The sequence below is a fragment of the Pholcus phalangioides genome, unplaced genomic scaffold (genome assembly GCF_987345545.1).
Source record: "Pholcus phalangioides strain wild (caught in Gottingen) unplaced genomic scaffold, Ppha-v1.0 ptg000015l_1, whole genome shotgun sequence".
NCBI lineage: Eukaryota > Metazoa > Arthropoda > Arachnida > Araneae > Pholcidae > Pholcus > Pholcus phalangioides.
The window spans coordinates 20,813,693-20,840,562 of NW_028301608.1; the positions used below are offsets into that span (position 1 = coordinate 20,813,693).

At 36.0% G+C, this 26,870-nt stretch overlaps 1 protein-coding gene across 1 annotated transcript; it reads left to right on the forward strand.

Moving 5' to 3' along the window:
- On the forward strand, positions 1 to 26,726 carry Rh50 (Rhesus blood group-associated glycoprotein Rh50). The gene is made up of 10 exons (XM_089245429.1): positions 1 to 274; positions 2,133 to 2,330; positions 3,492 to 3,675; positions 8,481 to 8,631; positions 10,085 to 10,229; positions 12,627 to 12,790; positions 12,979 to 13,116; positions 21,548 to 21,681; positions 24,505 to 24,695; positions 26,340 to 26,726. The coding sequence occupies exons 2-10, from the start codon at positions 2,150 to 2,152 to the stop codon at positions 26,429 to 26,431; spliced, it is 1,380 nt and encodes a 459-aa protein (XP_089101555.1). The 5' UTR covers positions 1 to 274; positions 2,133 to 2,149; the 3' UTR covers positions 26,432 to 26,726.
- Positions 26,727 to 26,870: the final 144 nt, after the last annotated feature.

The window sequence follows — 26,870 nt, forward strand, 5'->3', positions numbered from 1 at the left end:
GCAGCAATTCAATGTTGCTGAATGTTATCCCCCCGAACGGTACATGAATAGCTTCCTCTTTTTTTTTTCGCCACCAATGTTTCCACGCTTTTCAGAAAATCCTTTTAACTATTCCTTTTTCATCTCGTACTTTCGAAAACAAAATTTAAATTTACTTTTAAATTAAGCTAACGATATACTCACTCGGCAAATTAAATGAATTCTTTGCATTTCAGCCATATGAAGTTTCAAATAAGGTTCCAACGGAGGGTATAAAAATCGATAAGCGTCAAAGGTAAGGTTGTTTTTATTATATTTTGAATTTGCACACATTTTCAGCAATTTAATGTAATAGAAATTTCTAGTTTTACATGAATATTCTTCAGGGTAATTCCATAATTCCATCTTGCCGCATTTTACGTTCCGTTGATTCTAGAGCAGAGTCTTCAACCTTTCAGACATTGAGAGTCAAATTAGAACTCCAGGAGGGAAGTTTACATTTTCATTAGTTATGAAATAACTTCTTTCAGTAATTCTGTAACTATTGTTTTCATTAATTATAAATTTTTCATCAATTACGAAATTACTTTTTTAACCAATTATGAAATTACTTTTTTTCATCAATTATGAAATTACTATTTTGACTAATTCTGAAATTACTTTTTTCACCAATCATAAGCATAATTTTCACATAATTGGTGAAATTACTTTTTTTCGCTAACTGTGAAATTACTTTTTTTCGCTAACTGTGAAATTACTATTTTCACCAATTATGAAATTACTTTTTTCACCAATTATGAAATTACTTTTTTCACCAATTATGAAATTACTTTTTTCACCAATTATGAAATTACTTTTCTCACCAATTGTGAAATCACTATTTCCACTAAATATGAAATCATTATTTCCACTAAATATGAAATCACTATTTCCACTAAATATGAAATCATTATTTCCACTAAATATGAAATCACTATTTCCACTAAATATGAAATTACTTTTTTCAACAATTATCAGCATAATTTTCTCAAAATTGGTGAAATTACTTTTTTCACAAATTATAAAATTACTTTTTTCAATAATTATGTAGTTAATATTTTCAGTAATTCTGAAATTACTGTATTTCTTTCATTAAGGTGTTTCTCAGCATTTCTGTTAATTCCGTAATTATGTATGCCGAATTTTGCCTCTCGAAATATATTAAATCATAGATCTTGAAAGTGTTTTGGACCCGGGTCCTCCACGAATTCGTTACGAAGGCCCTTTTAACGAATGTATCAAATGTTATATTGCAATTGAATCTAGAAAATATATCTCCCAGTACAGATTTCAGTGGCCAGTGCTTTTCAATGACATTTTTTTCCCCGTTCTCTATGAGAAGTAGCTGTTTTCTCAAAATGGTCGGCGGGTCACGCAAAAAGCTCCGAGGGCCACATTTGGTCTGCGGACCATGGGTTGAAGACCCCTGTTCTAACGGCATATTCCAATTAGAAAAAAAGTATCGAAATAACGTGTAGGAATACCCTGTCTTCAAAAAGTTGCTACATTAGATAAGCGCTTACATTAGAAAGGTGTTTCCCTGTATCTTGTGGGCCCTACAAAAAATTTTCATTTTTCTAAGTGCAATATCCGCTGAGATATGTGAATTCAAAAATTGAGAAAGAACAGCATAAAATAACGGACAACGCTTCTTTCCCTTTGTTGTTCTTTGCCACTTTGCCAATTTTTTAATTAAAATATCTCAGTAGACATTGCATTTAGAAAAAGGGATGACTTTTTTTTTTGTTGGCCTCAAGAGAGACAGGGCAACAACTTTCTAATTGGACTTTTGAGAACAGAGTGCCCGTATAAAAAGTAAGTTTTATGTTTTAATAACTATGCAACCCTTTGCAATATGAATGATGTATCCGAGTTCTACACGTTACTTGGATACTTTCTCTAATTGGAAGTGCGTCTCTAGGATCAACGGTTCACCAGTAAAATAGGGGAAATTATGGAACCCCAACTACATTATTACCCCAACAAGGGGAAATTATGGAACCATACGCAATGTTACAGCAATTAATACGATGGTATTTGTTAAAAATAAAATTGCGTCAAATTATGTGTTTTCATTTTTTCGCTATGTTTTGCTTCTTTTTCTTTTTTCAAAGAACCACAATTTGGAAAGATGAATCTCGCTCCAGGAAAGTTTGCTTCGATAGTTATTCTTCTGGAACTTTCGATGATCGTTATATTCGGATTTATCGTCGAATATGATTCAGAAGCTCATGCGAGAATCAATTCCCATAATGTTACGGTCATGGTTGCATCGCTGGAGAAGAGAAATACTATCCGGGATTTCTATCCAAGTGAGTAATAGTTATAGCAGCTCAGAACTTTCCGAAAATAACTGCCAATACTTGTCAAAGCTGTAACTATAGTTCTTAAAGGCTCTTGCATCAATACAGAATTTATAGCTGTTAGGCCTATTTATGAAAACGACAAATTTTATTAAATCAGGCATGTACAGTGATTTTAATTTTTTTTTGGAACGTGCCTCGATGGTGATAGAATAACACTAGGCAGGTTTTATTAGAGTTTCTGACAACCCCCCTTCATGCCCGAATATTCATTTTTTTTTAAATTTTTAACCCTTTCAGTGGCAATCCCAAGATATCTCATCAAACTTAATCTGCTTTATTTCAGCCACAACAAAATAATCCGTCTTCTAAAAACGCGATGAGGGTATTTTACCGTGAGACCGGTTTCCCATCCCGCCTTCAACAAATCAACTGCCAGTGGGTGGAGTCAGCTCTTGTTCAAGGTTAGACAAGAGGAAAATCGTGAAAAATATATTGTATGTGTCCGCCCCCCCCCCCCCGTCTTTCAGCTCAGTAGAATTATACACTCTCTCAAGCCCCGTTCACATGTGCAATAAAACATCCCGGCAAGTTCCCGGTAACAGGGACTTTCGCTACAAACATGACGTTTAGTTTATGCCGGTAATCCCCCTCTTCTTTCCGGAAGTCGTCACTGGTTACGTGGGTTGAACGGAAGTGATTGATTCAAGATGGCTGACGAAGGAGCTTAAAGTAGTTTTCGCGGCGCAAAGGATTATGGGAGAGAAGGTCTGTGTCGACCCCCAATCCACCCTAAAAGAAAGATGGGATTTTTTGATGAGCTTCTCTCCCACCTTTTCCTTCCCTACGAGTGAACGGAGCTTCAGTATAAATAATATACAGAAAGATTTTTTTCTCAAAAAAGTATTTTCATTTCAGGATTTTCTTTTGTATCATAATGAGGGAAATAAAAGCGATTAGTGGAATGAATTTTGTAGTTGGAGGGTGGAGCAGTTATCAGCTCGCAAAATCGGAGAAAAATGATTGTTTTTGAAAGTAGGTGGGAATTAGCGAAAGTTTCGGTTTCAAATGTGGCAGTAACAATGCGCAGTAAAACCGCTTAAAAAGGCTTAAGATGTGTTTCTTTTGTTTTTTTTTGCATTATTGAAATTGCAATGAAATAACTTGCAGTGTTTCAAGACGTGGACGTGATGATAATAATTGGTTTTGGGTTCTTGATGACTTTCGCCAAGAAATACGGATACAGTGCTGTCGGACTGAACATGTTTCTAGCAGCTTTTTCCATCCAGTGGGCCGTTATCATGCAAGGCGTATGGAGATTACAGAATGGAAAAATACTCCTGAATATCGAGAAGTATTTTTAATTATTACCTTCAAATTATCTACTACCTGAAATTATGACACAAATTTCCTAAATCATCGTACGAATAACTGAACTATCACAAACGCAAAATAATTATCAGGATGGTTCAAGTATCGAAAAAACCGCGGAAGAGAATCGTTTCGGAGATAATGAAAAATGATAACTAAAGCATCAAAGGAGGAAACACTAATAAATTATTATAAATTGCTAGAAGAACAAAGCCATAAACGGTTGAAACATTAACAAATATTCAAGGTAATAAAAAATATTAATGTGTTGAGTAACAGATAAATTTCGTTGATTTATGGCAAAAGATAAATTTTCTTTTTTGAAAAACGCCGTGAATTGCTAATTAGGTTTGAGAGTTTGATGGAAACTCATTATATACATATACACGTATGTTTCAGAAAATTCGAACAACCCAGAAACTCGCGAGTGCAGTTCATGAAATGCTCAAATTTGAAAGCCTATATTGTATGGTTGTAATTTGTATTCCCCCTTCTTATAGATACAATACAATACAAATACAACGCCACAACAGGCAAATTGCCCAACGAGGTGGCTGACTTAAGAACATCATGGATCCCCGAGCCCCTACCTACTACTTCTACACCACACATGCACCCCCCCCCCGCGGAACCCCCCAACGAATCGGTACATGCGGGAATGTGCGTGTACGTGTAGTGCAACCTGACGTAAAGTTTGTTTCTGTGTAATGCTTGTTATGTGTAGTGCTGTCATCTGCCCCCAGTTTTACTAACTATGAGTGAAGTGTTATGGTTGAATGATTTACCGTTGTAGGACTGTTGCTCTCTGTGGCGAGACTTTTTAACGGGGAGATCGGCTCGCATTTGCGCCTTGAAGTTGGGAACCACAGAAAACCAACTTCAGCCGACCACCATTGTGGGGTTCGAACCCGGATCCTCGCATCACGAGTCCGGCACTATAACCACTCGACCACCACAGCGGCAAACCACCACCACTTGAGCATTCGGTGGCATTAAGTTTCTTCTTGAGCACATATCGGTGGTAAACAATTGGCATAAAGTAAATTGAACGTCTCTTAAAATGTCAAATTAATTTTCTGTTTGTTTCTAAAAATTAGGATTTAAGGGGGATATTTTTTTTGGAACAGAAAAAAATGTAGTTGTAATTTTTGTCGATAGAAGGCACTACACGAAAGTACATTACAGAATTTTTGGATCTCTACCTTTCTTCAATCTCTACCGCGTCCGAAACGTTCGTAAAGCTTCAGCCGGCTATTTATGGCTGTAAGTCCAGACATGGTCCACGCTCTGTCCCAAGAGGGATGTAAGCGTTTTACCCCGAGGGGTTGGACCACGCTGGGGAGGGCCGAATGCGCCGGCGCTATTCATGGCTGAGGTAAAACAACTTCAAAAATAGCCCTTTGCCTACCACTAGCACCATCACCACCTTATGTAAGCGCCAGCAATAGGAAAATCCAGAAATAAGCTGTTATTCGTACACCGTGCATTTTGTGGGGCTCCTTTCTTTCTTTCAAACCGAGCACAACTCAGGTCTATCACCATCTATGGGTGATTTACTACCTAGTGAGTTGTGCCGGAAGTGTAACTGTGTGTGTGTACCTAACAGTCTGAGTGCGTGTGTAGTGTTGTGTTTGATTTTTCAGTGCTGCTATCTATATTTCAAAAGTGAAGTGAGTAATGTTTTATGATAGAATTTACATGTGTACTGTTGCTCTCTGTGGCGAGACTTTTTAAAGGGGAGATCGGCTCGCATTCGCGATTTAAAGGTGAGAACCACAGAAAACTAACTTCAGCCGACCACCACTGTGGTGACGGTGGGGATCGAACCCGGGACCTCGCGACCACCACAGCGGCTTTTGTGGGACTCCGATTCGCGATTCGCATGTTTCCAGTGATTTTCATTCGCGCAATGCCCTCTATCGACAAAATTTAAATTAATTTTTTTTCCCCTGTACGAAACAAATCCTCCTTAGTGAGAATAACTTTTCCGCAAACTGCATCCAAATACAACAATTCCTTCAAATTTTATAAATTTTCGTGCTATTTACGAATTTATGGGACACTCTGTACGTACGTCATACGATTTAAAATTGAATCTGAAATTATTTAACGGCTACATGAATTAGGAGAGATGTTTCGCCAATCGGTAGGAAATCCCCACGTACCAGCGGTTGAAGAACACGGCAACATCACAGCGCCTCACTGAGGCCGGATAGTTAGATTTTTTTTTGCAGTAAAATATTTTACAGCTCCGGTCAAAGAACCTTTTTAGACAGACGGTGTACATAAAAAACACCGAAGAGAGCATCATCACGTCCAACTTCAACATGAAAAAAACAAAATATACGTTAAACTATAAGATCGAAAATTGCTATCGAATAACATAACATATACACATCGAATATCGATTCCGATAAACCTAAATATAAAAAAAAACCGTAAACATGTAGGAATAAACAAGAATTTTCATATGGTAATACGAGCAGATAACACAAAAGTTTCTTTCTCATGTTGCGGAAAAAAATAAAATAATAATAATAAAAAATCAACACAGATTATAAAAATCGAGAGAGAAATGCGAAATTGTTATTTTTTTTTGTTCGTTCTGAATGTATATATAAATATGTGCTTGCGTAATCAGAATATTGAATGCGTCTGAAATCTTCAAAATGAAAAACTATTCGGAATTTCGTATCTGTGTGTGATGCTTCATAAGAATTTTATCTTATGTATTTTTTCTCCCCCCTGTTATGGTGGAAAAGCAATAAATCTTGATTGGAAAGACTTATAAATCGATTCTCGCTCACGAAGCGGAAAGACAGCAACATCCATCATCATGTGGGGTCTCTTCTCTCATACATAAAAGTTAGATTATTGAGAGAACTAGTATTGATCCTGTTTTTTTATTATTTTTTGGAATCCATGTCTCGTTTCGCTTCGCAGACAATTTGTGGGTACACTTTTTTTTTTAATATATTAACATTATTATTATTACATGCAATCACTTTATAGAACGTGTACTTTCGTGTATTATCATGAATAAATGGAGAAGAGAGAGAGAGAAATGTGTTCCTCTACCGGAAAAAGATTAATGAGTTCATTGACATGTGTTAAATTCTTGAAAATCACTTTTTAAAAGAAAATTTGTGTTTTCCGTTGATATGTATGACATTAATCAGAAAAATATATATAAATCTTATTAAGAATGAATAATGTTGAGGAGGCCATTTATTTTCCGTTCAGGTTTATGGGATGAGTTATTATTTTACATTAGTAGGGGAGGGGGGAATGGAAATAAGATTAAATCGTGTAATTGATGTTTGTGTCCTCATTTAGGAAAGCTATAATGAGCTAATAATGAAATTTCTGGTGTGTGATTGAAATAAATGTGTGAGATATCTTGGATAGATTATGAGATATATTTGGGATTATATGAGTAAAATTATGAGATATAATTTTGAGAAATTTAGAATATTATCTGCAGTATGCTTTTTAGTTGATTTATGAGAATTGGAAATTTCTCAGGCTGGTTCTGTTTACAGAGAAATCGAATTAACGTAATACTCGGTAAATAAGCAGTATCTAGAAAAATGGACAATGCGTGTGAAAAAACCACCGACAAAAACATAATTATTTGTGTGATCTATTGTATAAATTAAATTTTCTTTTAATTTGGTGATGTTTCGACATGGACCCAAAAATTGACTAGAGAGAAAAAATAATTCATAGAAATGCCGCATTTGACAGACGAATCATTGATCCTAGAGAAGCATACTTCCAATTGGAAAAATTATCCGAATATAACATGTGTGTGTTTAAACCTCGGATACGTCATTCATGTAGCAAGAGGTTGTATAGTAATTAAAATATAAAAAGTAACTGTTCATATGGACATCCTGTCCCCAAAATCCCAGTTAGAAGACTTGCTTTCCTCCTAAGGCCAACAAAGAAAATTTCAAGTGTAATATTCAGAGATGTTGGAATTCAAAAATCTGAGAAACGTTGGGAAAGAACTGCACAAACGGGAAAAGGAAGCGTTCTCCATTAGTTTATGCTTATGCTGTTCTTTCCCACCTTTTCTCAGGTTTTTGAATTGAAATATCTCAGCGAATATTGCATTTAGAAACGTGGATTTTTTGTTGGCATGAAGAGAGACAACACCTATCCAATTAGGTTTTTCAAAACAGGGTGTCCGTATAAAAAGTTAATTTTTATATTTTAATAACTATATGATCCTTAACATGAATGACATATTATCTGAGTTCTACACGTTATTTGGATACTTTTTCTAATTGGAAGTATGCCTCTAGAATCAACGGTTCGCCAGTGGAATGCGACAGTGGGGGAATTATGGAATCGCCAGGTATAGCTGTATTTTGTACTGAGATGACACTAAAAGACGTACTTTCTAAAATAACAAAAAATTGAGAAAATAAATTGATGTAGTAGGGTTTTCTTTTAATGTATTCACCATTTACATTCAAATATTCACCGTATCGCGGAGGATTCACCGTATCGCGGAGGATTCACCGTATCAGAGGATTGGACATTTGACATTATCCTGCTGAAAAATTTTCGTAAAAATTCATTAGAATCTCCATTGAAATCGGAATGTCAGAAAAAATGTTATTGATTAGGAGGTGGTTTTGAATTAGCTTCAATAGCTGGAAATTAATTTAAGTTTTATAAGAAACGGCTTTATTCCATGAAATTGCGGTATTGTGCATTTAGTAATCTGCTAGGATTCGACTACATTTATGCATATAATAATTGATTCTTTTTCTGAAGTTTTGTGAACGGTAACTTTGCGTCAGCAGCAGTTTTGATATCATATGGAGCTCTTCTTGGTAAGACGAGTCCTTTGCAGCTTCTCTTGATGGCTATCGTGGAGATTGCATTATTCACTTGTAACGAGTATGTTGGAGTTGAGCTGATCAAGGTAATAAAGGAGCATTGCAATTAGTGTATGCGTGAAATTTATTTTATCATGTATATATATTGTTTGTAATTGCACTCTTAGTTGGGTTGCTGTATTTTTGAAATATATGACATCCATATTTGTTATGGGCATCTTTTTCTCAGCCATCTCGTTGGGCATTTTGCCTGTTGTGGCGTTGTATTTGTATTTGCATATATATTTGAAATGCAATATTTTTTTAATTCAGATTACTATGTATTTTATGTTCACTCTCAAAATTCTACTTTTCTGTTTGTATGCTGAAAGTTAACTTTTTAAATGTGGATATACAGGGTGTCCGAGCTAACGGTATCAAAAGTAATGGCTTACAGTAAGAGACTCACATAAATAGTTACAAATTTTATTTTCATTGAAGAGGATTGCCATTCATGTTTATTTGCAAGTTACTAAAGTGGAATATGACCACTATTAATGACTCCACAGATGTCTAAACGGTTTTCAATCTCTTGCCAAGTCTCTAGTAGTATTTGAGGTGTTATTAAATTAACTAACACAAAGATATGCTGTTTCAAATCAAATGTGAGGCTCCAAATTCTACTCACAAGGAAAGGGATCCAAGGTGACGTCTTAAAAAAATTCTAAAAAACTACCACTGATTCTACTCATTTAAATATGCTCAAAAATATAATAAAATCACGCAGAATCATTATAAGTCCCTCAAAAAAAAAGTGAATATTAACATTTTGCACGCCAATAGAGGCCAAGAAGGAATTAAAAAATCCCGCAACCCTAGAGCGTTAGACTGACGTCATTCCAACAATACATGATCAAGTACAGCACAGACAAAGAAAGAGAAATGACTAGAGTTTCTAGAACACAGAAGCTGGGGGAAAGGAAGGAAAAGAAAGAGAAAAGAAGTTTTTTTACAGATATCGCCAAGAAAAGCGCGAGAGGAGATTAATAGCCGACTGATAACATTTTTGATAATTTTTTTAGGGCTTTAATAACTGCATTCCACCGCTATTGTTTTCGTTTCCATTTTTGGGTGAGACGAATGTGAATGTACTTACATTTTTTCACAATTTTTTTGAAGGCGACACCTTGGGATCCTTTCCTTGTCAGTTCGTGCGCGACGTTCAACATACGTCACAGATTGAAATTCAGCTATGACACCTTACGTTGTGACGTTCACGTGCTGCTGTGGAAAAGTCTTACAAAGTAGCTGACGACAGTACAAATACGTGACGTTGATAGAAAACTTGGATAAAAAAAATCGAAATAATATCCTATCGACGCCACAGCACTTTCATAACTGAGCACGTGTGGTTCTCTTAGTATGAGCCATTACTTTTGAATACTTTTAGCCCGGACACTATATATTGGATGATAGCGATCGTGTTATCATCCAATATACAGTGTCCAGAACAAGAATTTTCTCGATAAAGACTTCGAATGTTTCTTTGATTTAATGCAGGCAACAGATATTGGCGGATCCATAATTATACACACTTTCGGAGCCTATTTTGGCCTTGCAGTGTCCAGCATGCTGTTCAGGAAAGATTGGCTCTCGAATTCTAAAGAGAGTTCCAGTTACCATTCAGACATCTTCGCGATGATCGGTAAGTTTATGGTAATTATTGTATTGTGCTCCCGAAATTAATACGACCAGTCTCTTCCCGAATCTAAAGCATGCCGCCGTATTTCCCAGCGGCAAAATTATTTATTGTTATCTTATATTGTCATCAATTCCGAAGCCGCAGTCATAAAAAGTTCAAGTTTTAGAGTAAAAAAAAAAAAAGTTATGCGTTAGATTTCAGTGAATATTTTGATTTGACTCAGACATTTATTTTCTCACACTGCTTATATGCTCTAAATCAGGGTTCTTAAATCTTTATCTAGTTGCGGACCGGTGGAACTAAGTGAAAAATTTCACGGACTGGCATAAATGTGGAAAATAATTTGAGAACTGGTGAAAAGAAAATAATAATAGGACAAAAACTTCCCCTATAACCTCCTACTTATTATTTCAAAATCTACTATTATATATGCGAAAAACATCATAAAGCTGGGGTTTCTGCTACCATCTATCGAATAAAAACAGAACTGTGTGGTATAACTCTTCGAATGAACTTGGCTGTTAATTTTAAACCGGTTACCAGCATGAAAATTAATAACATGCGGTACGGTACTACACATTGTTTATTTTAATGCTGCACGCCAGGGTAAATTTCATGCGCCAAAATATAGGTTAGTATTTTTCAACGTTAGTCGAGAAATCACTGCTGCGGAAAACACACTAACATATTACGGCGCATAATATTTAGGCCATTATGCAGTACAAAAATAAAGCATATAGTGGGGGTATGATATCATACCATGCATTATTTATTTTCAAGCTACACATCGTTATAAAACAAACAATTGATTTTTTTTGGAAAATTTATAACAATTCGTTCTTATTTAATAGATGGCACAGAGAGATCCCGCACGAAGTTTCTCTATTTAAATCTCTCGTTCCTTTCCTATCATTCTATTTCTCTGTTTTATTTATGCGCATTTTTCTTAAACATAAAAATATCGGAGGGCAAAGAGCATAGAATTTTAACTCATTCATCAATGTTCAAGGCACCATAACTTACCCTTCTGACGCACTCAGATCTTTTGAAGAAATCTATGACAAATACAAATACAAATACAAATACAACGCCACAACAGGCAAAATGCCCAACGAGGTGGCTGATAAAAAGATGCCCATAAAAATATGGATGTCATATGTTTCAAAAATACAGCAACCCCATTAAAAATGCAATTAACACAAATTATAAACAATATATACACACATGACAAACGTCTTTCATTCGCACACCATTGCTCTGAAGTTCATAGGCAAACAGGAGACGTGCGCATGGCCACATAAATTTTCAGGGCCCCGAAATTTAATGTTTTTTGTATTTTAAGCACGGCCCATAGGCTCCCTCCCCTTGTGTACGTCTCTGCTTCAAATAACACTACACACGAGGGGTCCTGAAAATTCATATTTGCCCAGGACCCGAGGAACAGGCCCTGCTGAAGTTATCGAGAAAGACAAGTAAGCCTAAGAGGTCCTTAGATGTAGCCAAAAATATGTCAACGTAAATGTAATGATGACAATTAAGGAAAATGGTAGCCATTATAGATAGTGGCTTTAAGAATTTGACGAAATGACCAGCGGTTGAGGAACACTACTCTAAATCACGTCTCTATATGCGTGATTCCTGTTTATTGCCATAGGCCATTTACTACCGATTGAGTTGTCCCGGAAGTGTGAGTGTGTGTGTTCCTGAATCCCTAGGGTCCCCCGGATCTCCTGAAATCCGAAATCTGTCGGTGGGGACGCGAAAACGATTACAAATAAACACATACATACAAAGTATACAAATAAACACATACATACAAAGTATACAAATAAACACATACATACAAAGTATACAAATAAACACATACATACAAAGTATGCAAATAAACACATACATACAAAGTATACAAATAAACACATACATACAAAGTATACAAATAAACACATACATACAAAGTATACAAATAAACACATACATACAAAGTATACAAATAAACACATACGTACAAAGTATACAAATAAACACATAGTAAACACAGCCTCGTCAGCAATCGCCTAATCAGCGTGGTTTTCAGAGCGCTGGCTCGGGACAGTTGCTTGTACGGCACTGCTCTTGCCCTGCCACGAGTAAGGTTCTTAAAAAGCAGCCAATGGGTCTTTGGGTGGTAGGCTCCCAGGTGAGATCACTATTGTTCGGTTGAGCTTTCACTGCCTTTTCATAGTAGCCGGCCGATATGCTGGCCAATGGGGTCACCAACCCCACCCCGGACCATCTTCATGATCCTCCTCTCTATCTATGTTGAGGTCCCCCAGGAGGAGGTTCCCCGACGCACTTACATGTTTCCACTCTGCTGAGCTCACATAGTTTGCTTTGGAATTCAATTATTCCATCTGTTCTTAGGTACGCTATTCTTATGGATGTTTTGGCCGAGTTTCAATTCGATTATGGCTACGGGTGACGAACAACACAGGTGTGTCATCAATACATATGCGGCTCTGTTATCTTGTTGTGTTGTGACATTTGCCATATCGTCACTGGTGGACAAGGACGGCAAATTTAACATGGTGAGAGCATCTTATATTTTATTCAAAAATTTCTCCCTGCATGAATGATGCATTATTTTTATATAGATTTCAAAATAAATCTCAATTTTCCTAAATTTCTATTTTAAAGTCATCATCATCTCATGAATCATTAATGCAAAAACAGATGAGATTTGCATTAAAAAAGTATCAATTATTATTCCATACAGGTTCACGTACAAAATGCTACTCTAGCAGGTGGAGTTGCGGTTGGTGCAACGGCGAACGTTCTGCTCCATCCCTATGGGGCATTAGTTGTTGGGGCACTTGCTGCTATGCTATCTACTATTGGGTACAAATATATTACGGTGAGTGAAAATGGACTATGGCTGATTTTCCCAGAATTCATTCCTGACTTTTATTTTGACTCCGGAACAGTGGACTAAATCTTGGATATTATATAAGCAATAAGAGGTCTTGAAAAGTTATGCGACAAAAATCTTTTGGTCATTAATGCATACCAAGAGCTAATTAAACCAAGATCTAATTTTACTGCGAAGTTGATTGGGAACGGCGTTTGTTCCTTGTTTTGCCCATGACTTGTCAGTGCGACCTATTTGGGTGGGGAAGGGTCATCTCTCTCTCTCCCATACTTAGATAGACAACCATAATTTTTATGTGCAGTGTATTATGCTTTATTATAATTATTAGTTTTTTCCTGATAATTGCTCTTTTTTTGGTGTTGCTGTATTTTAGTTATATTTGTTTGACATCCATATATTTTTATAGACGTCTTTTTTTTAGCCACCTCGTTGGACATTCTGATTGTTGTGGCCATTTTATCTGTATGTGAAAGTCTCGGCACCCTCTTTCTTCCACATGTGAAAGTAATACACTGGTTAGGAAAGATTTTGATTTAACCTTTACGATCACGGACGAAATATTTCGACCAAACGCCAGTGGAATAAATTCAATCTAGTTCTCTGTGTTTTATTTCGTCTCTCTCCTCACCATCGCGAAGCTTTATTTGAATTGAATTGAATATTTATTGTTTGAGCCTTAGCTCATTACAATATTACAATGCATCAATCAGAAACGATAACATTAATTCATATTAGTGACAACACAGCTATCTAATACAAAAACAGTTTTGTGTGAAGAGGGGGATAACAAAATTGGGGAAAGATAAATAAATAAATAAATAAAAAATTCACAAACCCCGATCAAGGTATGTAGGGGGGGGGGGGGTTAACACATGCACATATTTACATATATACACACATATATTTTTCACATTTACATCGTTTTACAAGAAGAACGATTTATTGATCAAAAGATCCCTTATTCATAGATAAAAGGATGAGATTAGATCGAATTTCCTCATGCAGCTCTTCCAGACAGTTTCAGATCGTACATAACTTAAAATTGGGAAGTTACAAATAAATAAATAAATAAATAAAATAAAATATATATATATATTTGTATCTGATTTCGAGGTTGGCATCGATCAATCTTCCGATCATATGCCGATGTGGACAACTTTTATCTCGCATTCAGATTCCTGTCACGCGAGAAAGACATTCCCCCTCTATGACTGGATACGACAAATATAGCACGGTGGAGTGATGCTGCAAAATTGAATTTTAACTGTAAAATAGATGAAAAATGATCAAAGTTTAACTTTCCAAGTTATTCTATTGAACCACAGATTTTCGCCTCAATCGTGACGGACGGAAGTGACAAAACAAGCGAAGCTTTATCGTAACCCTATGAACCGAAGTTGTTTTTTCCTCCCTGGTTTTTCTATACACCTGTTAATTTAATGACTCCCCCTCCCCACGTATAATGTATCCAAGAGCAAAGGGAACACGTAGGGTGAGGGTGAAAGAGAAATCTACTATATACTATCCAGTGCTATCTAAAAATATAATTTTGAAGAGTAATTTTACCCCCCCCCCCCAAAAAAAAAAAAAATAGTGCACATACTGTGACGAAGAAGTACACGCTGCAAGAATTTCGACTAGGAATAAAAAATCCCACGGGTTGGATAAAGTGATACCCGTACATAGCAGAGAGGAGGACGATAGGGAAAATGGCTGGAAGATTTCTGAAATGTAAGTGTTTGATGATGATTATTCTCCGCAGAAGCTCTTCTCTTTTTTTTTTAAGACAGAAAGAAAAAATGGGAGAAAACGGACTAATCAGCAGATCGAAGCAAAAAGAAACTTGCTTATTTAAGTTGCGCATTTTGTTGAGTGGCCTCTTTCTCTCCCCTCCTCGAGTATGTGTTGTGTAGAACAAAAATATGCAACTGTTTTTATCGCTAACGCCTATTATACACTCCTATACCTATATGACTATTGGCCACTAGGTTTAGGAGTGGGTTATCACCCCACCCTTATTTGTCAACATGGCAGGGGTAAACCCTGTATCTAAATTATTTCAGCCAGATTATCCTTACTCGGACAGCAAACGAAATCGTTTTCATCCCCTTTTTCCTATTATAATATGTGACAATTGGTAAAGGTAGTGAGATCTGAACTAGTTTCATCCGAAATTAATCGGAGAAGAACATCGTTTGACACCGATATTGCACTGTATAGTTTATAAGTTGGCGTGACTTCAAGCATTCTGTAAATTTTTGAGAAACTTTTTTTCGGATAAAAGAAAGGACAGAAAGTAAAAATGTATCGCCAAAATTGATACGTGTGATATTAGAACGTGTCATTTCAAGTCAAACGATATAGATGACGCTGAGAAGCAAACGTATTACACGGTTTGAAGTCCACGAAGTTTGAAGAGAAAATCGTATTAACCGATATTTCAGTGTATCTGATTTTGTCGTAAGCGGACTCAACTCACTCAAATACTGTTTGAATCATAAACTGCAGCACATATTGCAAAAATAAATAAATCGTGTTCCGAAAAGAATGAAAAGAAAAAATATCGTTCGCACGTGCACATTAAATCAAAAAATGTTATCGAAAATTGACAATAGATGTCTCTAGTGAAACCGAAACTAATTTTGATTGGAACGCGTAATTACCGAAACCGAAACTTAAAACGGACATTAATATTGTTATAATGATTCATATCCACGAGAACAAAATAAATAAAAATTATTTTAACAGATATTTGACTATATCAAACTTCACTTTAAGTTTAATTAATTGTAATAAATTTTATCAAAATATAAACTTGCAATGTGCAAATTTCTCCAAAAAAAGAGCTAAACGTATTGTTAAAATGAGTATAAATTTATAAATCAGTGTTATAAACCAACACTAGATGACGCTAGTAAAAACTTGCGTATAAGCATATTTTTAATCGCTCAACTAGTTTTCAACCAAATTTCATATGATTTTCATCTTTTTTCTTTTTTTTTCTGTCTCACCGCAGTCATTTCCTGCTTACGAGGACTAATTAGACCGGGACTTACAATTTATTGACGATTCCGAAAGGCAGCCTTTTTTTATATACTCATCGCGAGGTTGGTGCGCTAACCCCTGGACGTGGGTCTCCCTAGGTAGCAAGCTTTTCCTGTGGTCATGTCGCTGTTTTTGTTGTATCCCTGTGTCAGGAAAGTTTTCTGACAAGGACGTACTGGGTATCAAACTCGCGACACCTCTAAACACACACATCCTTCGATATATCCATCCATATCTTATCGATCTGAGCTACCGTACCCGAGTTGTGCTGTAGTTGCCTGCGGGAATTCCTGGCCTGACTTATGCTGAAAGATTCTCCTATCATAGTCTATCCAACTGCTTAAACCCCCATGGAGGACAGAGCGGGAACCATGTTCCGGTCTGGTGGTGGGCCGGGAACACGTCGAAAATTCAGTCACCCATTTTGAAGGCAATCGACCGAACCTCAGTCTGACGGCTATCCATCCAAATGTACAAAGATTCGCTTAGTAATGGGTTTTGTTTTTCGCACAACGATAATTAACATTTAAGTAAAATATTAATAATTAAAAATTAACATTATAATTAAAATATTAATAATTAAAAATTAACATTCTAATTAAAATATTAATAATTAAAAATTAACATTCTAATTAAAATATTAATAATTAAAAATTAACATTCTAATTAAAATATTAATAATTAAAAATTAACATTCTAATTAAAATATTAATAATTAAAAATTAACATTCTAATTAAAATATTTAAAGTTATAAAATACAATAATTTAATATTTTTATAATAATTAAATAACTGAATAATAATTCTTTAATATAAATAGATGATTCCAGACCAGATTCAAATTGTTGCCCATCATGCCCAGCCATAACGGTTGATCATTTGATCATTTTTGTCGCACCACTGTCATTTTCTGCACACGAGGGCTAATTAGACCGGGACCTACAATTTATTGCCCATTCCGAACGCCAGGCGTGTTTTTTATACTCATCAAGAGGTTGGTGTGCTAACCCTTCGCTGCGGTAGCAATGTTTTCTGTGGTCATGTCGCCGTTTTTGGTTTTTGTTGTACCCCCCCCCCCCCCCCCGTGTCAGGAAAGTTTTTTTTGACACGGACGAACCGGGTATTGAACTCGCGACACCTCTAAACATCCTTTAGTATTTCAGGTGAGTATCTTATCGACCTGGGCTACCGCGCCCCCATAACGGTTGATGGTGGGATTACAAACTGGCCCAGGTAGGCCTATAAAAAAGAAAAGAGCAGACCATACTCAACTTATTGCCTGTGGGCTAAATGTGGCCCGCAACCTCAAAACTAATTTTGTAAAAATGAACTACGATTCCTAGATCACTACATTGACATGCGACATAGTTTCAGAGTACTTAAGTGGCTTGTGTGGCACAAGTTGAACCACATTTTTCAGATAATTTAAGAATTCGGCGGCACATTTTCGGATAACTCAAATGACCAATGTGGTGCTTTTTCATATCACTTAATTGTACCGCGACACATTTTCAGATCTTTCAAGTGATCCGTGGTACATTCACTGATCAATTCAGAGATCCACGGCATTACAAATCGCTATCAATACAAATCGCTTGAGTGAAACACGGCACAGTTTCAAAGCACTTGAGTGACCCGTTGATATTTGAGATCACTTAAGTTACTCTTGGCACAGTTCCAGATTACGTGAGTGAGTGAGTGTGAGTATGGTATTATGAGAAACAGAATTTTGACAAAAAAAATCGGGGTTATGGTCATGGCGGGTAATAGCCTGAAATTCCAAATTTTCACAAGAATAAACATTCCATTATAATAACCAGAATAAAGTTCATTCCTCTTTGACAGGGGTGTTTACGCAGAGCCCACCTTTGGATAGGAGTGGGGGAGGATTAATTCGTAAAAACTTGTAGTTCAGAAATGGGGCAGGTTCGTAAAATCGAACGTTAAATATATTTTAATTTTTTTACAAAAATGTTTAAAAAAACTACATTTTTTTGTCAGCTTGTCCCCCCCCCCCCTTCACCAAAGTATCAAGAGTGTTCCACGCTCGTGCCTGATTTCGTGTTCAGATGCACTTGATCAACTCTTCAATCCAAACACCCTGTGAAAATTGCATTCAGATAACAATTAATACAAATTTCAGGCCTACATATGTCAAAGTTGCCGTAAGGGTTAGTCTACTTTTGATGATGGATATAGGCAGTGCTCGCGACTCGAGAAATGTTGAAGAAATCCTCTCCCCGTTATAGGGTTAGGCTCAGTTTTGATCAGATGTGATACTGTTTTTCATTGACCGAACTTTCAATCTTGGTACTAAAAATGTTAACGTTAAAAAAAAAATAATTTTAAAAATCTAATTTATCTGATTGGAGAATATTATTATTATTGTTATATATTGTATTCGGGAGATGAGCGTGTTCACCAATGGCTTCTTTTGACCCCGCCTTGAATAACCGCCTTTGACCCGTCTATTATTAAAGCGATTGAATTGCTCTTAGCAATATAGTTCTTCATGATGAAGAGCTTGTGATCCCGATCCTTGGTCGGTATTTCCTATCCTATTCTATTCGAATTCATTATTAGCCAGGCTCGCTATTCAGGAGTTCAATTGTATTCTCCCCTCAATTATGATTTTAGGAGAGTGAGAAAACTATCACCAACTACAATCAGCCCCGCTTCAATGGGTATCAACGGTTCCAGCACACAATATCGGATTGAGTGGGGGTGTTCGATTATGCGGGAACAATTCAATTGCCATTTTACATCGTTAGTATAGTTTTGTATGTGGGAAACCGATGAAGAATCAATATTAATAAAGCTTCCGAAGTAAATCAGACATCAAAATGAAAGGAAAGTTATATTAAATTACTAGACCGCAATACCTAAGATTTACTTTTCATTTCTGAAGTTATTGTCCTCTCTGGGCTCAACAGAGAACAAAAACAAGTTTTTCCAAGTCTGAACTTGGCAACTAAGATTTGTGTTATTCATTCCAAATGTTTTATCCAATAAAAATATATATCTATAGGGGTGGGGTGGGGGGGGGGGGTAAAGGTAACATAGAGAAATGACGTCAAGCTAGAACCGCTGAAGCTATACTGTAGTCATGAAATTCGGTCAGACGTTTTATTTCATGACGTAAAGACTGAGTAAGAAGGGGTTTTTCAAAATTCATCCCCTAAGGGGCCATAAGGGGGGGGGGGGTCCAAAGGTAACAAAGAAATCAAGCCCAGCCAAAACCGCTGAATTTATTAATGAAATATGGTCAGAAGATTTGTTTCATGACGCAAATACCAACTATGCAGGGTTATTTTCGAAATTCGAACCCTAAGGGGGTCATAAGGGGGTTCAAAAGAAACATGCAAATCACGCCGAGACCAAATCGCTGAATTTCATGAAATTTGGTCAGAAGTTTAATTTCATGACTTAAATAAAAACTAACTAAGAAGGGTGTTTTCGAAATTCTACACCTAAATGGTCATGGGGAGGGGGTTCAAAGGTAGCATAGAGAAATCACTCCGACATAAAACTACTGTAAATTTGGTCAGTAGTTTTATTTCATGACGTAAACACTCACTAAGAAGAGGTTTTCTGAGATTCGATCCCGAAGAAGGAGTTCAAAAGTGACATAGTGAAATTGCGCCGAACCCAAACCGCTGCAGCTTTATTCGTGAAATTTATCAGCAGTTTCATTTCATGACGTAAAAACTAAGAAGCGGTTTTTTTCGAAAGTCGACCCCTAAGGACAGGGGTCATACGGAGAAATCACGCAGAGCTGAAACCGCTGAAGCTATAAATATGAAATTTGTTCAGTATTTTTGTTTTGTAATGCCGAAACTCACTGAGATGGGATTTTTCAAAATTCAACCCCTAATGGAGAGGAGGAGAGGTTCAATGGTTATGGAACAATCATCACTGAGCCAAGATTGCTGAAGCCATAAATGCGAAATTTAGTCCGTATTACATTTAATAATGTAATACTAACCCACTAAGACAGGATTTCTGAAAGTTCATCCACCAAGGTGGTCATGAGTTGTTCAAACGTTATATGAGGGAATCATCGCTGAGTAATTTTCAGATCACCAAATCCATGCGAGCGAAGCCGCGGGTTCTAGCTAACAATACATAGAGGTTAATGTGTATTAATAGTTCTAGTGTGAGTCATATAATATTCGATTAAGCGGAAGTAGCTGAACTTATTCGATTAAGCGGATAGCGTTAAAATTGTCTCTGTAGGAGAAATTTTGGTGGCGGAGGATTTTATCCAATTAAGCGGGGTATCCGTTTATCCATTATCCGATTAAGAAGAACCGACTGTATATTCCCCTTCTTCTTGTTCATTATTTTTTCATAATTAACTTGAATTTTAGGATAAACCGGACCTTTTTTTATTCTTTTCCAGACTTCCTCTTGAAACATCCTGTATACATAGCACACACATACATTTATCATGAATTTTATTCCAAAAAATACACTTTCCGTATTTCAGTAATTTATTTTTTTGTAAACGCTTAAGAAATACAATCAAAAATATGTTTTAAAAAATACATATATGCGAGAAAAAATAACATAAAATAAAAAGCAGAAAAATATAAATTCTATAATTTGATATGGTTTATATACCCTAGTCGTTTCATTTTCAATATATATATATATTAAACATAGAAAATCGGATGGTGGAAGACTTCTACTCAATTAATGAAAATATTTAATCTTGTCATTTCAAAATATGTATATATATATATATATATATAAATTCAATTTATCTTGGGAATTCAAATCCGATTTTTGATTACGTTGAAATCCCGTATTAACTTTTAGAATTGATTGAATTCCGAAAACTGGATTAAATACCAAAAATGTTTTTAAAAGAATTATTTTAGAAATTTATCATTGTATCGATATCAAGAAAGAGAGGCTTTTCTCCTTCTATTCTATTTAATTACAGCCATGCATTTTTCCCCCTAAAAGAATTTCACAAAGTAATCGCTTCATCTAATTACAATTTTTTATTCATTTAAGTTTTTATTTTCCTACTTAATTTGCATTTCATTCAAGTATCATATATATATTTTGTATTACTGTGTTTCTTTTTTGATGATTTCTTTAAAAAAAACACCGATTTTTTTTTCTAATATCATAAATGTTGCTCCCCCCCCCTTTATTTTAATAAAGCAACTATGTAGAAAATTTAATTTTTATTTTCGTAATTTAATAGCATGTAAATGGAAAATTAATTAATCGGCTGAAATTTTGATTAAAATAGTTTCTGTTGGATTTCTTTTTGTGTGAAAATGGAAAATTTAATGAAAATTAAATATTCCCTAATTCAATTTTGATATTAATCTTTATTAGTATTTTATTCAATTAGCCCTTCTTGTTGAAGAGAATGCATCTACATGACACGTGTGGTGTCAACAACCTACACGGAATGCCCGGTATTTTCGCAGGGATTTTGAGTATCATTCTAGCTTCTGTTGCAAATGAGGCGGACTTTGGTCTGAGGTAAGTTTCTGATTTCACTCAATATGTAAATTCATCTGGTGTGTAATCTCTGATAACTCACGAAAATGTATTCAAAAATGTAACAAAGTGGGTAAATGTAACAAAAGTAAAACATCATGAAGCAACAAGTCAGCAGTTCAAAGCACTAAAAATTCACGCACAACACCAAATACGCACTCCAACTGTTAAGTGCCCGTGTACAACTTATTCGGTAGTAAAATGCCCATGGTAATAGACCGGAATTGTGCTCGGCTTGAAATAAAGTCATCAATTCAACTTCAAGTGATACTGACTGATCTTATTTCCGACTGACATTGCGTTTGCCAACACTTTATTAAAAAAAAATTTTTTTTTTACATAAAAGTACATACTTTTTACATAAAAAGTAGTTTTGATATTAAATAATCATTTTTGGAGATTAAAAAGTCTAATAAGTTTTCTAGAATTTTTAAAAAAAATTAAATTTTTTTGCGATTTTTCGAAAATCAAATTCTTGGAAATTTTATCCTGATTTAGAACGTTTACTAGTATATTCAGTGTTTTTGTGATCCAAGTTTTTCTAATATGCTTTGAATCCTGAAAAAAAAAATTGTTTTCAGTGAATTGATTTCAAAAAGTGGAAGAAAATTCTTAATTTCTAAAAATGTTTACAAAGTAATGTCACTTTTGACATAAGAAAAGAAACGTATTTGAGAAGAAGTAAAGATTTTTTTCTTTTCTATTTCTCTCTCTCTCAAATTGAAAGTGTCGTGTTTCTGTCTTTTTTAATTTTTTAGGTGTTGGAAGGGGAGGGGGGGGGGAGGGATCAATATGAATTTCTTGATAGCGTTTTTGATTTTATTTTTAAAAAAACATCTTGAAAGTTAAAAGTCGTCGCAGTGGAAAAGAAGATGAGACAATTCACACGAGGATCGAACGGATATTTGTGATTTTCATTTCGATTCGAGGAATTTCAGTCATTTTTTTTCTGTTTTGTGTAGATCGTAGAAGCAATTTTATACAGTGCGGGAAAAAATCAATAAAAACTTCAAAAATTAATAAAAAATGGAGCAATAAATAATCGCGTTCGAATGAAGTTGGATGCGTGGTGTTATCCTTGTTCTTTCATATTTATTTTATACAAATACAAATACAACGACACAACAGGAAAAATGCCCAACGAGGTGGCTGAGAAAAAGATGCCCATAAAAATATGGTTGTCATATATTTCAAAAATACAGCAACCCAATTAAAAATGCAATTAACAAAATTTGTAAACAATATATACACATAATAAAATATTATACAACGCCCATAAAGAATACTTATGGTTGTCTTAATCTAAGTATGGATAGCTTCTCGATTTACCCCAACATGTTTATCGTACTTCTTTTTGAACGTGTTAATTGTGTCGCAATTTACTACCTCCGGGGGTAAGCTATTCCATTTATTAACAACCCTATTAGAGAAAAATTCCCTGCGACACCATAACCTTGCATTGTCCCTCACCAATTGATACTGGTGTCCCCTTGTAAAAGCAGTCGATTGGCGGTGTACTAAACGTTCATGGTCCATCCTATCCATCCCATTGAAAAATTTGAACACTTCGATCATATCTCCTCGACACCTGCGTTCATCCAATGTAAACATATTGACAGACAAAAATATTTACACCGATAGATACATAGGTAAGTCTAACTCATCGCCAAAAAAATATATATACAGAGTGTGTAGGTAACAACCCACACAGCATTTTACTGGCGAGCCGTTGATCCTAGAGGCATACTTCAAATTAGAAAAGTATCCAAATAACGTGTAGAACTCAGATATACACATCATTCATGTTGCAAGGGGTTGTATAGTTATTGAAAAAAAACCCTTTTATACGGAACCCTGTACCCAAAAACCCAATTAGAAAGTTGTTTCCCTGCCTCTCTTGATGTCAACCAAAAACAATTCCATGTTTCTAAGTGCAATATTGACAGGAGATTGCAATTCGAAAAACGGGGGAAAGTTTGGAAAAAGCAGCGTTATATAACGGCGAACGGGTAAAACGGTTTTTCAAAGAAATAAATTCATTTTTGAAAAAAAATTAAAGCTGGGCATGAACACTTGATGATGCAACATGGATCACATTCATATACGTCACCGTTACCGTGAATCGTGGTTTCGTAGTACTACCATAAACATCATTTCCGTTGTCAGCAGTATATGCATTTATTTATCTTTCGTGTAAGTCAACACCACCTGTCGGTGATTTTTGTAGTTATTTTTATTTATTTTATTTATTTATTTTTTTTTTTTGCAGTCACAAACAGACCTTCAACATAATACTTAAATAACATGAAAACTATTTGTCATACCAGACAGGGCCCTAGCTTTGTCCCTTCCGGTATATAAGCCCTTTTCCCGTGTAGGTTGAGCGGCAACATGAAAATTCTGGCAATTTTAATTTTCGATTCAAAATATGGAATACAGATAACAGCACTAGTAAAACACGACATAAAACGCGTAATTCTGACAGCATGAACGCATTACGGTCACTCATACACTCAGAACGCAAGTTCCGTTATGTACCACACACAATTCGTTTGAAATTCCCCAGGGGAATGCTTACAGGGAGTTTATATGGTTAAGTAGCAGCCACACAAAAAAAAAAAAAAAACCCTAGGGCAACCCCCCAAAACCTGCTTAGCCAACTGCATCTTAACCGAATCGTTTCTTTATTTTTTTTCGCAATTTTTTAAAGTTTCAACGTATTTTTTGACCCCACTCAGTATATTAATCCTGAAGAAATAGACGCTAGTCACTGTTATATGTCTTTAATACTGTTGTTCTTTACAGCCTGTACAAACTGTATCCAGCCCGAGTTCCGTCAAGCTATAATGACACAGATTCGAAAGAACTAGCTTCACTGTTACGGGACAATGTCCTACAGCCTGGCGATGGTTGGTCAGCGGGAACACAAGCCATAAGTCAGTTGGAAGCTCTTTTATGCACACTGTTTATTGCACTGAGCGGTGGAGCCATGACAGGTACGGAATATCAATAATTCTGTCTTCATACATCCAGGGCCGTAGTCAGAGTTCTTTTTTCGGAGGAGGGCAAACCATATTATTTCTAGGGTGGAACAAACTGATAGTGCCAAGTTTAATCACGTGATTATTATATACGCACACAATTTCAGTCACTTTTTCACATTTCGGGAAAGGGATGTCAGAACCAGGGTCGTCTTGACATGCACCCGCATACCAATTCAAATACTCTCGAAAACTGTAACTAAATTTCCCTATCATGATGTCCCTTCTGCACTTAAGATCGCCGCTGTATGATCGTATGGACATCATGATGGTCTTTGATAACGAGGATTCCCGTTCGATTCTCGCAGTCAGCACAGTAGTGGTTGGCTGAAGTTTGTGTTCTGTGATTCCCAACTTCGAAGCGCGAATGCGAGACAATCTCCTCGTTAAAAAAATCGCTGGAGGGAGCAACAGGCCTACAATGATTCAAATATCCAATCATAACACTTCACTCACAATTTGAAATATAGAGATGGCAGCCTGAATATTGAAAAAATCTCTCTCTCTCTTCAGAGAGCAGACAGAAGACTTACAACATGATACTTACATAACATGACAGTTCAAGCATATACCATCTTCACTTCAAAACATAGATGACAGATGGCAGCACTAACAAGAACACGAAACAAGCACTATGAACACGTTAGGGGCCACACAACACTCAAAACACACATTCCGGCATTTATCGGTTCGTTGAAAATTCCGCAAAGGAATGAATATGAGGTGCATGTATAGTTAAGCAGTAGTACACAGTTACGTACACTCGCACTTTTTACATATTTTCGGCATAACCCAGTCGGTAGTAAATTGCCAATAGCAATAGACCGGAGTTGCGCTCGGGTTGAAAAAAAAAGTAGAAGATATAATTGAGGCCCCTCACACAGGCTGAGCTGGGAGGGAGGGAGGGGCATACATTTAGGCGGCCCTGCTCGAAACTCCGGGTCCCCAGACACGCATTTATGGTTTTGTCGCCTCTGGGTTACACAAATTTTGTCGCCCTTCTTCCATTCTAGTCAAATGTTCTTGACTACTCCTTCCTCAAATTTGCCACTTTGTACTTAATAACCCGCTTGGCCTGCCCCCCACCCCGGCAAGTCCACTATGTCTCTATAAAGTCACTCTTTCAGACATTCACATTCTCACACATGCTCCAGGTCACTCACTAACCTTATCCCTCACTCTGTAGGTCACTCGTTTGGGAATTCACGTGCTTTCACACGCTCTAGGTCACTCATTCATCTAGTCCCTCGCTCTGTGGGTCACTCGCTTGGTCATTCACATGCTTGGTCATTCACATGCTTATAAACTCTCTAGGTCGCTCTTTTGGTCACTCACTGAGCTAGTCCCTTGCTGTTTTGGCAGAGGCGGATTTATTGAGGGTTATATATACAAATTTCGCAACTCTTCTCCCATTCTACTAATTTTCTTGGGTCCCTCCTCTGAACTTGTCGCCCCAAGCTATAGCCCGCTAAGCCCCCCCCCCCCTTCTCATTACAGTCTTGAATACATCATTCTTGAAAAATGATTTGAAATAATTGATATAATGCGTGTGCTTATAATATTATTCATAAATATATCTATTCCCTGCTATTACTTAAGGTTTCATCTTGCGTCATCCGGTTCTGGAGCCACCGAAGAGCGGCCAACTTTTCGATGACTCTGACTATTGGGAACTTCCGGATGACGAATGAAATATTTTCCTCTGATATATATATATATATTCTCGCGTCCAGCAGCTCAGACATTTTTTAGTCGAATGATGAAATGATTCGCTGCCAGAATATATGACGAGAATGCAGTATTATTATTTTTTTTTCTGTTGAAATTATTCTGTGAAACATCATTTGAGATGATTAGATGACAGAGTAATTATTATTGTTATATAGCGTTATATTTTGACATATTTTTGCTGTACATTTCTAGATTAACTTTAATGTATGCAATGTAGTAAATCCCAAAATAAATAAATAAATTATGTTTTCTAGTAAAACAAAGCAGTGAATTAAATTAATACTGATTATTATTGATCGAATTCACAAAATAACACAGTTAATGGCAATAGTTTTCCGTATTGATACAGTTATACTTGACCGTACATGTCCCTCGTACACACATTCCTCTGCGAAATTT

Bases quoted from the DNA above. Each gene is read 5' to 3' on its own strand.
- Rh50 (XM_089245429.1), top strand. From the start codon at position 2,150: ATGAATCTCGCTCCAGGAAAGTTTGCTTCGATAGTTATTCTTCTGGAA. The intron at 3,676-8,480 runs GTATTTTTAATT...CTTTTTCTGAAG, and splicing joins ATACTCCTGAATATCGAGAA to TTTTGTGAACGGTAACTTTG. The intron at 21,682-24,504 runs GTAAGTTTCTGA...TGTTCTTTACAG, and splicing joins GAGGCGGACTTTGGTCTGAG to CCTGTACAAACTGTATCCAG.